Raw genomic sequence first — 16,229 nt, 5'->3', positions numbered from 1 at the left:
AAATAAGTACCCGTATGCACATTTAATTCGTTGCACATAAGCAAATTGTGCAAATCGCACAACAGGACAGTATGTATTTGTTTACGGGAAGAACTACCCTAGGCGTTGTCCTTGGGTGTCATATGCTACACCAGAGCCAATGTTTACCACAACAGAATTCATGATCATTTTGTGGGGTTTTTTGACTTGAATGGAAAGGGAAAGGTAGAGTACTTTTCTCCAAATGTATTCTCTCAGGGAGAATAGTACAGTAATAGGAACTCCCACCACCACAACCCACAAGCTCTACTGGGGAGATGAATTAACATCAATTCTGTTAACTAGTTTTGAAGTCTACAATGCTTGAAGCTTCATGAACTGACCAACTTTCATCCTTTTATTCTAAAATAAGAACTCATTCAAACGACAATCCTACAATATCCATATAATGTAATGCCTCATCTAGCACATTATATGGCAGTTTTGAAACAAGGTTTCAGCTTTCATTCTCTATTTTCTCTATATTCTCTATTTTCTCATTTGTGTCCTGTAAATAACAAGAAATGCAGTCAGATGCAAATGAAAGAGAACACTAAAGAGCAAGTTTCAGGGATTTCCTATCCCAAACTCATCATCTTTAGTTAATCTATGCCTACACTCTCCTTTCTTACTGAAAGCTTTACAAAAGTGACACTACACATTAAAAACCAGCTTTAAATCATTCTTAGACACTGCCTATTCTTCATTATGTTACTTAATAATCTCAAAATGTCAAGCTGGAGAAAATGGGAGTTATTTCAAGTATCACTCCTTAAAATTCCTCAGGCTATTCCCCTTTTACTTTCTGAAAAGAGAAGGGCTGGGTCTTGAGCCTTCTTGGAATTTATATATTATTTGGCTTGCCCCCTACCCAATGGGGCCTACGGAGATTAGCAATGGAAATGCTATCTGGATACTCTGAGAAGCACTCGAGTCAACACAACTGAAAGCTGGTTCCAGCGCGGGGGAAAGACTTCAGATACCATCACATTTCAAACATCACTCCTTCATTTCGGTGAAGATATCAGCACGAAGATATCAGCACCATGCAACATATGGATGCAAAGCACTTTGCACGCACACATGTGGCGTCGGTGGGAAGCTTTTTTTATCATCGCTGCCCCCAACCCGTCGTGCGTGGCGTGGGTTACACGCGTGGGGCGGCATGCCCCTTTGGCGAAGTTGGAAACCAGGAGTGCAGGCCGCTGAGAAACAGCTGCACGAACACGAAAGACCCATTTGCAGGGCCCCGTGGACCTTTCGCTCTCATGCACCGTGAAGCACTTGTTAGAAAGGTCAAGCAGCAGCCCTGCTTTTTTCTCCTCGACGGGCTTCGGAGGGGAGCTTCCAAGAGCTCGTGGGTAACTGAGGAGGCGCTGTCGGGGGGCAGAGCCCCCTCAGGGCAGGGAGGCGGCGAAGGAAGCCCGCTGACGTGGAAAAGCGAGGTGCCCCGTGGCCACCTAGACGCCCCCTCCCTCCCCAATGCCCGCGACGGCACCTGAGAGAGTGAGGGGCAGGAAGGGTGACGCTCTCCCCCCCGGCGGGCTTCTGGGAGGGCGCCAAGCAAGAAAGGCGGGAAGGCGGCTCCTCTGGTCCCTCCCCTCCCGACGGGGCTCCCGCACGCACCTTTCTGCGCCGCCGCGTCCCGCCTGAGCAGCAACAGGAGGAGGAGGAGGGAGGCCAGCGCCGGCCGGGTCCCCCGGGGGAGCGGGCGCTCCGGGCTGCTCACCATACCCCGCGTCTCGGGCGCAGCAGCCGGCAGTCCGAATGCATCCCGAGCCGCGCTGCTCTCGCCTTGCCTCCTTCTTCGCGCCTCCTCCCGGCTCGCGCGCCGTCCCCGCGCGGATCCGTCCAGCCTCCGGCCGCCGCCGCCGCCCCCTCCTCTTCCTCTCCTTCCCCCACCCACCAACCCGCACGGCGCGCTCCCACCGCCCCCGATGGGCGCAACCACTTCCGGGTCCGCTGCAGCCGCCCCTTCCCCGCCTCCGGCAGCCGAAAGTCCCCCAGCGGAGCCCGTCTGGCCGCTTAACCCCCCTCCCCGCCCACCTCCCGGAGTTGAGGCGCACTCTTTCGCCGCTCCGCTGGGAGGAGGGGGAAGGGGAAAACGCGCGCAAACACAAACAGAGCAACAAAGAGTCCTCGGGGTACTTGGAGGCGAATGGGCGCGTTGTGGCCAAAGGCCTTCGTGGACTCTGCCCGGGTGGCGTTAGAGCGAAGCTTGTGGGAATGGCTGAAATGCAAGGCGTGGGGGAAGGGGGGGCAGGTCGTTCCCCTCGGGGGCGGGGGAGAACATCCTCCAAGTTAGTGGGAATTGACTCCAAGGTGATGGAAGGGCACCCTTCACACGTGCTCAAAAACAGTTTCTGCTCAGGCGAGGTTCCCTGAGCGTGGAAATGGGCTTTGGAGCTGTCGGCATCCTTCCGGGGTCAAGATGCCAGCTGGCTAGCCCCCAGCTGGATCCTGCCCTTCCAGCCGTGAGGAATCCCCCCCCATCTCTGGTGCGACCTAAATCAGCGACTCAGACTTCAAAAGCTTGAGCACACTATATTAGCAGAGCGTACTGCGCAAACAGAACAGGCGTGAGGCATACTAACAGCTAAAGATTTATTAAGCATAAATCAGGACAAAGAAAACATGTTGTTTCCCTTCTCAGAGAGACAGTGAAAAAGCAAAAGATATACACAAGGGGAAGTTCCCACATGTGGAATGTAAACACATGCGACAAGCAACAGTTCCATGTCTGTAACTAAAGGTGGAATGGGAATTTCCAACAGGGGCTTCCTTGTGAGTTGCAGTTCACGGCCTAGTATTGTATAGAGTGACATTTCTTAAAAGTGTTATTGCGATCACGTGCTCTTTAGCTCAATTTTGCATGTTTTCTATATTTTACAATCCTCCAACCCTTTCTTTCAAGGTGTAGTCAATTTAATGGTGAGTACCTGCACCTATTTTTCTAGAAAAAAAGGCGCGCGCGCACACACACACACATATTCTGCTTAACTTGAAAACAGACAAACCTGGATATATAATAATTGTGGAACACGCTGCAGTCTCCTATCAACAAATTAATTAGAATTTATTATTGCTGCAATGAAATAATTAGCCAAAGAACTGCTTCAGATTTTCACTCTCCTTCAATGGAAGCACCAACTTGGAGAATAATATTTGGATTTCCCTCAACAGCTGAATAAGGACTGTACATTCCTCACGCAATAAAACTGTTGTCCTGAAAGGCTCTAACTAGAGAGTCTAGTTCTGTTGCCGGGAAGACTTGTGCTACAATAAACTTCTTAGAGGCCATAGCTGTTCTTGTTTAAGAGACACTGCCGTTAGGGTTCTTATGGGCAGCTGGTATATGTTGCAACATATAGTTAACATGAGCAATCTATTTGGTTTAAAGCAAATACATACTATATAAAGTAGCTATGAAACACAAAACCAAAAATATTTAAAAAGCAGTTAGAAGCTTCTGAACAAAATTTAGCTTTTGCATTGTCTTGAGTGCGTGGAAGTTCCACATGCAGGAATCTCTCTTTTAAGTGCTCAGATCAACATGAGATAACCATAATAGTTTCTTTGATCTGTTTTTATATGGCAAATTTATTTGATCTCCATGTGACTGACACACAATTTTAAACAATTTATCTATTCCTTCCTGTCTGAACATAAATATCTAAAGATATATTTCTTTCCCAAGCAAGTATTTAGTTGGATTGGATTAACAACACCATTTCTTCTCACCTATTTAGTGAAGTTTTTTGTGTGTGTTTGTTTTAAGCACGCCCTACTTTTTCCATTTGTGGGCTAAATCTGATATTCTCAAGCTCTTTTCCCGGCAGACACTGTATATGATACAGTCTTGAAAAATAAACAAGAAATGGTATAGCCGAAGGTATAGCTAATGTGGTACCATCTGAATGTTCCAGACTGCAGCTTCCATCACCTCTGATCATTGCCCATATTGGCTGGGGCGGATATAACATCTGGAAGATACCTCTGACATAGTGGTTCAGAGTACAAGCTATGGGGCTGGATGTCCCCAATTCAAATTTCAGCTCAACTATAAACTCACTGCTAAGTGTCGACTCCACATCTGTAGTTTGGAGATTACACAACTGGCTACCCTTACATGGTGCCAAATACACATTAAATTTAAAAGCTATAGTTTCAATTTATTGGATCCACTTTGGCCACAGAGATCCTCTTCTATAACCTAAAACAATGTGCACCTGTAAAGAATCTCGTCTGCATTTAGTGTGTACAAAACACAGACAAAAAGGTGCTACATGTCATAAATTGCAAAAAAGTAAGAAATATTTAATGAACAGTAGATACATGCCAAATAAAAGAATCATGCTCCGTATTGTAGGGAGATCCAATTCTATTCCTCTCTAAATACCAATTTTTAACCTGCTTTGGGAGAGGATTACTTTCCCAGTCTCAGATATGGTAAGTAGTTAACTCTGAACATGAAACTTATCAGTTCATTGATCCTCTTTATGAAAAGTTTGCATGTTCATCTGCATCCTAGCTTAGCTCCATACCATCTAACAATATACCCCCAGAGCAACCTAATAAAAGCATCCCTCTTGCTGGTAGGAGCCAGGAGAGAAACATGCTAAAGTCCTTGCTAGTTTTGACATTGTGGAAATTCTCTGTGGCAACTTGTTCCATTATCCTAGCCGCAGCTATTTTCTCCTGGTCTGTTTCACAGTCCTGTGACAAAAGACACTAAGGCTTAACACTTGTGCTTGGCAAATCAAAAGAGGAGTGAGTGATCACAGATTTGCAAGCATCTGTAGCAGTCTTTAAAAGGCAGCCTTTTAAAGGCAGGGAGCAGAGGCAGATTTAGGGGAACATGGCCAATCACACTAGGCACAGAGCCTTAGTGGAAGGCAAGAGGTGGGGTGCTGAATTTTGGCGTCACACAGGGCAACGCTGAAATTTGAGCCCACAAAGGTGTCATCCCACTCTAGAGATGACTGGATTTAAAAACAAAACAAAACAAAAAAAAAAAAAACAACCTGGAGGAGAATGGAGCTGTGCCATCAGTAGGCTGGCAATAGCAAGCTGGCACAATGCTTCCTGACCCTAGTAACACTTGGAAATGTGTCTATATAATAATGTAGGAGCTTGTTCAAAGAACAAATCACATAGCCCAGGGGTCCTCAAACTTTTTAAACGGGGCCAGTTCACTGTCCCTCAGACACTGTTGGGGGCTGGACTAAAGAGGTTCCAGAAACATGCTCTTTTTCATGTACTGTATTCTTTTAAAAGAAACCAAAAAAACCACTGTTTCAAAATAATAGCCAGAACAGACACACAACAGGTGCTATCAGTAAAAATATAAACTACCTATACCTCACATGTATACTTCATTGCTTCTGGGTTATTTTTGATGTTGATCCTCATGCATATGACTTTCTCTGCATTGAAGTTTATTCTCAAACTTGGGGAAGTTGGGGTGGAGAGCTTTGTTTTAAAAATTAACCCACCACTATTTACACATAGATTCCCTTGTACAATAATCTGTTGTGATTCAGACTTCTCTTCTTGCTAATTCTATTTGCATATGTTACCTGTGTTTTTGGTGCTTCCCTAACTTTTAAGGTTGCCAGGGCTGCTGCATGGGACCTGTGCGTGTGTTAAGGAGGCAACCGGCCGGCGGCCGGCGAGGCGCTGCTCTGGCGAGAACAGAGCTGGTCTGAGGGGAAGGGCTGATGTGGAAGGGGTTCCTTCACCACCGTCCCACCCTCCAGCAGCTTAAAGGGGCAGCGCGCCATTATCAAGTAGCCTGCGCCGGCGGTAGCAACAGCGTTACCAGGGCTTTGTTACATGCACATTCTTTTACCTCAGTGCTCTTCCTGCCTGGCCACTTCCGAGCCTCAGGCCTTGCAGGCAGGCCGGGTTCAGGTCCCTGGCGGACTGGATCTGGCCCATGGACCGTAGTTTGAGGACCCCTGACCAAGCAGCGATGTGCTAAGGAATATCCCCCCCCCCTCCATCTTTCAGTTGTAATGCTACCTAACTTTAGCTGAGCTTTTGTGATATGGGTGCATATCTTCTGTGTCAGCTATGGGCATGGTTAGTAATCCTGCATGGAAGCATTGCTTCTCTATATGGATCTCCTTTAGTGCATCAAAGCAAATGCAATCTGCATTGTGACAATTTATATTTCAGATGAGTAATTAAAGACCTTTCTAACAACAGTGAGAATGCTTGGGCAATGGACAAAATGTCTTATAAAAGTTGCAAAAACTCTTATCTCTGGATGTTTGAAGAAGGGTTCAGTTGCATCAGAGGTAGAGTTTTCCATCTTATTGTGTTGTCTCTGTTTCTCCTACCTCTTAATTCTTCTACACCTCAGTTTGGCTACTTCAAAACAGATTAGGTCTTGCATCATCTACTAAGAAGGGATTCTTTCTGCATTAAGCATTTTATTGAGCTCCATATTTTGCATTGTTATCTCTTCCTTGTACATAAAGCTTTCAGTTTTTCACAGGAATTTCATATCCTGTACTGCCAGAGAATGTGTCATTATTAGATTGCACACAAGGAATCTCTGTCTATCTGACTTTCTCTCTCTCCCATTTCTGTTATTAAGCAGTATATTATTGCCTTTGCTGACAGCTCAGAATTTAGTTCAAGACTCTCTGCTATTTGAAAATGGAAATGAATCATATACATGGGCAAAATGGCGCTCACCATATTAGCAATAAACGTGGCCACATTTAAACCATGCATCTTCCGCAAAGCTTCCCCTTCATAGACCACAAAACATTAGTTTACCTAGTTTTGACCACAGTCTGCTGCAGTACTGTGAAAACTGCTTCCATTATATTAATGGGAGGGCAAAGCATAACTATTAATGGTTTAACAACATGATCAGAAGCAGGATAATTCATTCACAACAGAATCATAACCATTGCATCTGTAAACTGCCTTGTTTCATTTCTAAGCATTTCCTTAGGTATGAATGCTTACTCCAAATACTATGCAGCATTTATTGACCACCTCCAGCGTATTAGGTACTATATAGAGCGGGCAGATTTCAGGCTTGTTTGATTTGTTATGGTTAGAACTCCAAGATTCATTCATCAGAACCAAGTGCACAATGGGAGAGTGGAATCGATCACCTGCTGAACCCCATGAACTCAAACACTGTGTATAGAAACACACAGCTACATGTGAGAACCATAGACTGGAGTTTCTAAAACAAAACTTTCAAATTGGAGAGTACAGCTGCACAAAGACCTGTTCAAAGGCAGCCAGTGAATACCCATATTTTACAGGTTAGGAACCCTGAGGCTAAGGAATAAGTGATTATTTGTTTCTTTGTTTGAATTTGTTGCCTGCCCTTCACTGCAAATTCCCAGAGCAGTGTGCATACAATGTATTTTTAAAAATCAATACCAGTATTAAAACACTCTAATTAAAACGACACAGAAATTTGTATAGTGCAAAAGGCATGGGTGGGAGGAGGTAAGGTGTGGAGGGGAACAACTTATTCTAAAATTTGCTCTCTAAAGCTTGGGCGAACAGATTATTGTATATAGCACAAGAAGAACAGCACTCTTCTCCGCTTGTGATTCCCAGCAACTCATGTTCAGAGGCTTCCGAGGGCCTGCCCAAGACATTTTGGTAACTGAGGCAGATCCCAAAATGGCATCCTCACTCCCCGCCAGGGAAGAAGAGATGAGGGAGGGTCTGCATCAGAAATAATGTGGTGGGAGAAAGATTGACATCAGGATCTGTCACTCCGGTGAATTCTGCCACCTGAGGCAGTTGCCACACATTGCCTCATGGGTGGGCCAACAACCCTGCTGCTTCCAATACTGGAAGTAGTACCCAACCATCATGGCTAGGTAAAGGTAAAGGGACCCCTGACCATTAGGTCTAGTCGTGACCAACTCTGGGGTTGCGGCGCTCATCTCGCTTTATTGGCCAAGGGAGCCAGCGTACAGCTTCCGGGTCATGTGGCCAGCATGACTAAGCTGCTTCTGGCGAACCCGATCAGTGCACGGAAATGCCATTTACCTTCCTGCTGAAGCGGTACCTATTTATCTACTTGCACTGTGTGCTTTCGAACTGCTAGGTTGGCAGGAGCAGGGACTGGCAATGGGAGCTCACCCCATCACGGGGATTCGAACCTCCGACCTTCTGATCGGCAAGTCCTAGGCTCTGTGGTTTAACCCACAGTGCCACCCGTGTCCCCATCATGGCTACTGGCCATCAATAGCCTTATCCTCCATGAATTTGTCTAAACTCCTGTGGTTATGAAGCATGACGGGTAGACATTCTCCCTTCTTGCCCATGACCCTTTCACAGGGGTTGGGGCTATGTGTGGAGGTCACTGAATTTGGGAACCCATGTTGCTTCAGTTCTGAGCAGCTGCTGTACAGGAATGTCATAGAGGCCTTTACCATGCAGCATTCCACATTACACCAACGTTTGAAAAAACAAAATAAACCCAAGATGCTTGAAAACGACTTATTATGAGCTGTTTGTAAATGATAAGTAAATCTGGGGCCAAGGAACAGTAGCATTCACCAAGCTATTGTGTTGTTGTTGTTTAGTTCAGTATTTCATACATATGCTTGGTCCTGAGCAACTGTTAACAAGGTCAGCTGCCTTGAGAATTTAGTTTGGGATCATTTTGTTTCCAAACAGTATCAGAGTTAGGAACAGCAAGCAGGCACAAACAATCCCACCAGAAGCTGTGAGGAAACATCTGGTGATATGATCTGTTTCAAGGTTCTGAGAAGAGCATAATGTGCTGTGCTAAAATGTATTTCTTCTATTTGTGTACCACTAAGTTGCACAGAAAGCAGGTCACCAGGTCTCCCCTTTTTTATGAACTCATTCTGGTAGGTTTTAGGTGTTTCCATTAAAACCCATATCCCAAGGGACTTCAAGTGTGTTTGTGTGAAAATGAGTGTGCTTGCAGGCCTTTTCTTTATATGTGCATTATTTTTATTTCTTTATTTTTTGCATTTACACCCCACCTTTTTTCTTCAAGTTGCTCAAGGTGACATACATGGTACCCTCACCACCCACACTCAATTCCCACAACAATCCTGTGAGGTAGGGTAGGCTGAGCAATTATAACTGCCCCAAGATCACCCAGTGAGCTTTCTGGCCGAGTGGGGATTTGAACCCTGGTCTCTCAGGCTCTAGTCCAACACTCTAACCACTACACCACACTGGAAGCTGCCTTGGTCCATCCAGCTCAGTACTGTCTACACAGACTGACAGTGGCTCCCCAGAATTTCAGACATGGTTCTCTCATAGCCCTACCTGGGCAAGCTGGGGATTGAACCTGAGGCCTTCTTGATGAAAAACAGATGCTCTGCCACTGAGCTAAGGCCCTTCCCAAATTTGGAAAACATTCTTTATTACATTCAAGAGCATTTCGACAGCTGGTTTTTTTTTAGTGCTGGCTATTCCCACATACATTATGGTCTGAAGCTCAACATCAAAAAAACGAAGATCATGGCCACTGGTCCCATCACCTCCTGGCAAATAGAAGGGGAAGAAATGGAGGCAGTGAGAGATTTTACTTTCTTGGGTTCCATGATCACTGCAGATGGTGACAGCAGTCATGAAATTAAATGATGCCTGCTTCTTGGGAGAAAAGCAATGACAAACCTAGGCAGCATCTTAAAAAGCAGAGACATCACCTTGCCAACAAAGGTCTGTATAGTAAAAGCTATGGTTTTCCCACTAGTGATGTATGGGAGTGAGAGCTGGACCATAAAGAAGGCTGATCGCTGAAGAATTGATGCTTTTGAATTATGGTGCTGGAGGAGACTCTTGAGAGTCCCATGGACTGCAAGAAGATCAAACCTCTCCATTCTTAAGGAAATCAGCCCTGAGTGCTCACTGGAAGGACAGATCGTGAAGCTGAGACTCCAATACTTTGGCCACCTCATGAGAAGAGAAGACTCCCTGGAAAAGACCCTGATGTTGGGAAAGATTGAGGGCACAAGGAGAAGGGGACAACAGAGGACGAGATGGTTGTACAGTGTTCTCGAGGCTACAAACATGAGTTTGACCAAACTGCGGGAGGCAGTGGAAGACAGGAGTGCCTGGCGTGCTCTGGTCCATGGGGTCACGAAGAGTCGGACACGACTAAACGACTAAACAACAAAATTTCCACATACATCACAGGTTGGAATCCCAGTCAATGTGAGCTCCCTGTGCATACCTTTTACACCAGATCCAGAGAACCTGTGGCCCTCCAAATGTTGTTTGACTCCAACTTCCATCAGCCACAGCTAGCCTGACCAGTGAACAGGCATGATGGGAACTGTAGTCCAACAACATTTGGAGGACCACAAGTTCCCCATTCCTATTTACATCATTTTTTGTCCTAATCAGCATGCAGGGTCATCTGGACCAAAAGAAGCTCACCATCTATCCAGTGCAATGGATAATAACCATTGATAGCCTTACCCAGAGGATAGACTTATCCTCTTTTAAAGCCATCAGCATCAAGCCTAGTTTCAAGGTTTTTTCTTGCATCAGGGCTTAACAGTCTTGCTTCTTTATTCAAGGATGGCTTACTTGAGATGTTAAGTTCCATTGGGGTTCCTGCATGAAATGGTTTAGGGAAAGTGTACAAGGCAGACTAGGAATTTTCTCCAAGCAGGCTTGAATAGCAATATTTTAAATTCATTAATCCAAATATATATACAGCTTATGATATGATAATACCAGTAACTACCACTACTACTAACATTAGTCTGTGATAAATACAATTTTGTCTGCATTTGGCAGTTCATTGTGAAAGACTGAGCAGTACAGGAAGCTGCTATCAAACCTGTTTATGTGAAGGTGGGGAACCTGTGGTCCTCCAGATATTGTTGGACTCCATTTCCTATCAGCCCCAGGCAGCATGGCCAGTGGTCAGGGATAAAATGAGTTGTAGTCCAATACATCTGGAGAGCCACAGATTCCTTATCTAGAGGGCTAAAGGTTCTCCATTCATGTTTTAGGATGAATAGCAAATATCCTTTTGTCATGTTTCATGACAAAATTCATCCCAGTCCATTACTGGCGAGAAATTCCTTCACTAAAAAAATTGCAAGTTTAATGACTTAAATAGACAAAAGATGCAAATAAATAGACAAAAGAGCTTCTTCTCCAGAGCGATCTCGGCCCTGAATGGGAAGCCCGGACTTTGAAAGTCATCTAATCTCCCTTGCTGTATTATACTGTATTGATTAATTAGTGTTTTTATGGAGCAGTCAAGTAATTTCGTTGTCCCCGAAGGGGGCAATGACAATAAAGATATTATTATTATTATTATTATTATTATTATTATTATTATTATTAAAACAATGAAGATCTGAGCATTCAGTGATCTATACCACATTGCTACAATATGCCTTGATTTTGGATTGGTCACTTTATCTTTAATAAGTGAAAGATAATAAGAAGAGATCCATCAAACTATGCCACATATGACTTGGGGAAGTAGGCAAGAAAATGTCCATACTTCCATTTAGGAAAGTAAAACCCCTTTAAATCTGTGGTAGACATTGACGTTCATTATACACACAGCCTTCATAAATGGTACAGGAGAACAGTTGTTTCAGACAGTCAGCTTCTCTACAGAAAAACAGACATCTTGAGAACTTGTCAACTCATGTCAGATGGCTTTTAGATAACACCAAAATACCAACACCCTTGGGTTTGCAGATGTTGAGGATGGAGATTAATTTTGAAGAGTCAGAGTCAGGAGGAAATCATAGATGTGATAAAATCTCTGGGAAGAAATAACTGAGTGTAGCTGGGGTTTAGGATGAGTTCACCATGGCCATTGGCCATTGAGCCATTCGGTGGCTGACTCAAATACTTCCCATATTTCAGAACCTCATATTTCACTACTGAAAGGCTTCCAACATTCCATCCACAAACAAATCTATAGGCCAGAGTCCTTGTGTTACGGTAAAGATCAGAGCTATGTTTCTGACTCTGACAGACCCAAGCAACTACTTGTTAATATCCTGCCTCGTCCTGTTGTACAGGAAAATATCTTCATTAAGCAAGAAGCACCATAAGTGGTGAGGAATAGATGCATGGTCACTATCAGGAAATTGCTTTCGATTGCAGTTTCATGGCTAGCAGAGCCCATTTTTTGCATTCTGCATATCTACCCCGTGTCCTTCGTGTGGAAAGCACCACTGCTACCCTTTGCCCACGGATAGGGAGGCAGGGAATGAATATTGTTTAACCAATTTCCAAAGGATGCAATGTGGGGTATTGGAATACATAGTCCTACTTTGGGGCATGGTTTTTCACTGCTTGGTTAACTGAGTGGGGTGCTTTGTCTTTGCAGTCCCAGATGTCGCAATGGACATGCGGTACGTATTGGGTTTCTGCCTCTGGGATCCTGAACTGGGATTCTGTGAGAGTATGTGATGTGCTCTTAAGCTCTGCCTACAGCCCCTTTGTGCAAAATACTTCCTTTTCGTACAAAGTGGCCTTTCACCAAAGTTCTGCATCGTGTGCTCTAGGTGTAAGAACAAAGTGGTATGGCCCTATTACAAGCACCCTACTGTCTGAGACATGGATGGATGGGGTTTTATCTACACGGTGTGCCATTATTGGCTAGAGCTGGCTGCAGTCTTTGTCTCCACTGCAGCACTGGAGGTGGACCAGGAGAAGCGGCAACGGCGATTTTGGGCTCTCCGTTGAGTGTTTTAAAGTATGCCACTTCTTTTGTTGATGAAACATTTCACTGTAGGGGCGGTTGGGCCAATCTTTGAATGAGCATAGGATTCTGAGTCTCGCATCATACACCCACGCCACCTATTTTTGTCACTTGCAGCAGGGTTGTGGTTATGCTAGCAGAATGTTATACTGGCACAAGTGTGGTATGCTGGCATGGAGCACTGAAGCTGTCTTTGGGCTCCACTGGGACAAGGGTATTTGATCAGCATTCTGCTATCATCCAGATAGCATTAATTGAGACTGAAACGGAATTTCAACCAACCAATCATGTGCCAGAGCATGTATGAAGCCAAAGACATCAACTTCTGTTTGGTCGAACCATATAATTAGATTTCATTGAATCAGACAGAACATGAGTTCCATAGATGCATTTGAACTGATGGCGAAATCTTTATAATAAAAACAATTCTTCCAAGCTTCCATCCTGCGCTTGAGAGAAAGCCATCTCAAAAGACGAGCCTCACTAAGGCATGTTGTCAGAGTTGCTTCCAGATCCTAGCTCACAGAGGATCACGCTAGCCAGCGATCATTAAATAAAAGTCTTTATTGAGTTACAGTTTCCATTCTCAAGCTGCTGCGTGCAACCCTACGTCTAATGGTTAGATCGGCGAAGCTCCATCTGAGTCTCCGCCCCTTGTACACCAACTTAATATCCTAGCCTTGCTCCACCTTTTCCGCCTGACTGTTCTTCTCTGGGTCCCTCTGCCCCCCAGGGTCTCTTCCTTCCGGGATTCCTCTGACGCTGACGCTGACCCCCCTGACTCTTCTCCCTCCTTTCGGCGGGCTTTAGGACCTGGCTCCCTTTCCGGGCTGCCTACTGCGCCACTTTCCTGTGCATTTGAACTTGGCGCGCGCGCCCAACCTTCCACCTTCCGTCTGACCGTTTCTTCGCTCCCCGATGGAGGTGTGGCCACTCCTGACTCGTGCCCTCCCCCCTGTTGTGAGCTGCCAGCGCTTGATCCCTGGCGCCCTTCCTCTTCCCTGCTCTCTGGCGGTGACGCTGGTCCCGATTTCCAACTGCTCCCCTCTGAGTCCCCTCTGGCTCTATCTTCCTGGGGTGTCCCCCTAGGCTCCCCCCTTGCCCTGGCCACTGGTGCTCCTTTCTGTGAATCTTCTGATTCACTGGAAAGACTCGGAGATCTCGGGTCGTCGTCATCACTCATCTTTTCTTCTGCCTCCTCCCCCTCGCTCTCTATTTCCTCCCTTGCCCTTGCCTCTGCTCCTGAACCCCTGACACATGTAAATAACATCAACCAGATCAGCCGAGAAATATTGTTGTGCTTGATTTCTGAGAACACAATCTGTTAGCGATCTCAGATTTCACCAGCAACGTGGAGATTAAATTAATGTTTCTCTTAGCAACGCTTCATACTGTACTGAGAGATAACTGACCTCAGCATGAAGCCATGCACAAAATATTAATAACATTTTTCTCTTTAAAAGTTTTTATATAAATAAGGTTTCTCAAGCAACCAACAGCATGGGATTCAACGGAGATGAAAAGAAAAAGATTGATGTAACATCAATGTGCTGAATGTAATTCTGCATATTGTATATAAATGTGAAGAAGGAGTACATAGGGATATAACAATACTAGAAGAGCCAGCTGGATCAGGAGAATGGTTCACATAGTTCAGCATCCTGTTCTCACAGTGGCTAGTGGTAAACTCTCAAGGAGGACCAGAAAAACACTCTGCTCTCCTGTGATTTCCAGCAAAAGCATAGAACATACCACCAAAGAGAAGGCACCAGTATCACACAATATGTGATATCTTATAAATGTGAGAAGATCTCTAGGAAGAAACAACTGAGCATGGTTGGGGTTTAGGTTGAGTTCACTGTGACCATTGAGCCGGAATTCGGTGGCTGACTCAAATATTTCCCGTATTTCAGAACCTGACATTTCAGTACAGTGGTACCTCGGGTTAAGTAATTAATTCGTTCTGGAGGTCCGTACTTAACCTGAAACTGTTCTTAACCTGAAGCACCACTTTAGCTAATGGGGCCTCCTGCTGCTGCCGCGCCGCCGGAGCACAATTTCTGTTCTCATCCTGAAGCAAAGTTCTTAACCTGAAGCACTATTTCTGGGTTAGCGGAGTCTGTAACCTGAAGCGCGTGTAACCCGAGGTACCACTGTATTGAAATGCTTCCAACGTTCCATCCACAAACAAATCTATAGGCCAGAGTCCTTGTGTTATGGTAAAGATCAGAGCTAAATATCTGACTCTGACAGACCCAAGCAACTATTTGTTCATATCTTGCCACTTCACAGTACAGGAACAACAGTACAGGAAAATATCTTCATTAAGCACCATAACTGGTGAGGAATACAGTGGTACTGTACCTCTGGTTGCAAATGGGATCTGTTCCAGAGGCCCGTTCGCAACATGAAAAGCCCGCAACCTGAAGCACTGTATCTGCACAGGTGCACAGCGTGATTTGGTGCTTCTGTGCATGTGCGAGCAGCAAAACCCAGAAGTAACCCTTTCCGGTACTTCTGGGTCGCCGCAGGATGCAACCTGAAAAAACGTATCATGAAGCAAACGTAACATGAGGTATGAATGTAGTTGCATTGTAATCATCAGGACATGGTAACAACTTGCTTTCATTTGCAGTTTCATGGCCAGCAGAGTCCACTTTTTACATGCTGCAAAGCTGCCCTGTGTCCCCCATGTGGGAATCACCACTGCTACCCTTTGCCCAGGGACAGAGTGCCATCAGCATGGTACAATATCCTAGCTTATTAAAAACAATGTGGTCAGTAGGACATCTGCAGGGAGATGACATAGCTCAGTGGCAGGTTCAATCCCTGGCATTTCCAGGTAAGGCTTGGAAACCTGAAAGCTGCTGGGCCTCATCAATAGGAGTATAGCATCTAGATCAAGGGAAGTAATAGTGCCACTGTATTCTGCTCTGGTCAGACCTCACCTGGAGTACTGTGTCCAGTTCTGGACACCACAGTTCAAGAAGGACACTGACAAACTGGAACGTGTCCAGAGGAGGGCAACCAAAATGGTCAAAGGCCTGGAAACGATGCCTTATGAGGAACGGCTAAGGGAGCTGGGCATGTTTAGCCTGGAGAAGAGGAGGTTAAGGGGTGATATGATAGCCATGTTCAAATATATAAAAGGATGTCACATAGAAGAGGGAGAAAGGTTGTTTTCTGCTGCTCCAGAGAAGCGGACACGGAGCAATGGATCCAAACTACAAGAAAGAAGATTCCACCTAAACATTAGGAAGAACTTCCTGACAGTAAGAGCTGTTTGACAGTGGAATTTGCTGCCAAGGAGTGTGGTGGAGTCTCCTTCTTTGGAGGTCTTTAAGCAGAGGCTTGACAACCATATGTCAGGAGTGCTCTGATGGTGTTTCCTGCTTGGCAGGGGGTTGGACTCGATGGCCCTTGTGGTCTCTTCCAACTCTATGATTCTATGATTCTAAGTAGTATAGTAAGAAAGACTATCCAGTTGCCACCA

The 16,229-nt window shown here is 45.2% G+C and overlaps 1 protein-coding gene across 2 annotated transcripts in view; it reads right to left on the bottom strand.

Annotated features, from left to right (window-relative positions):
• The window catches only part of DCBLD2 (discoidin, CUB and LCCL domain containing 2), a 36,077-nt gene extending 30,632 nt beyond the window's left edge, over positions 1 to 5,445 (bottom strand). Inside the window, exon 1 of one of the 2 annotated variants that reach the window (XM_081002697.1) lies at positions 5,385 to 5,445. In XM_081002697.1, the coding sequence (XP_080858823.1) occupies positions 5,385 to 5,430 (46 nt within the window). In that variant the 5' untranslated portion in view covers positions 5,431 to 5,445. Of the gene's footprint in view, positions 1 to 1,644; positions 2,076 to 5,384 lie in introns of those variants that run through there. The other variant, XM_081002696.1, reaches the window with a different exon arrangement.
• Between the last annotated feature and the right edge of the window lie 10,784 nt (positions 5,446 to 16,229).

This window comes from Podarcis pityusensis (genome assembly GCF_964106645.2).
Source record: "Podarcis pityusensis genome assembly, chromosome: 4".
In the NCBI taxonomy this organism is placed as follows: domain Eukaryota; kingdom Metazoa; phylum Chordata; class Lepidosauria; order Squamata; family Lacertidae; genus Podarcis; species Podarcis pityusensis.
The sequence above is the reverse complement of the archived record's forward strand: the minus strand, read 5'-3'. Positions and strand labels throughout refer to the sequence as shown.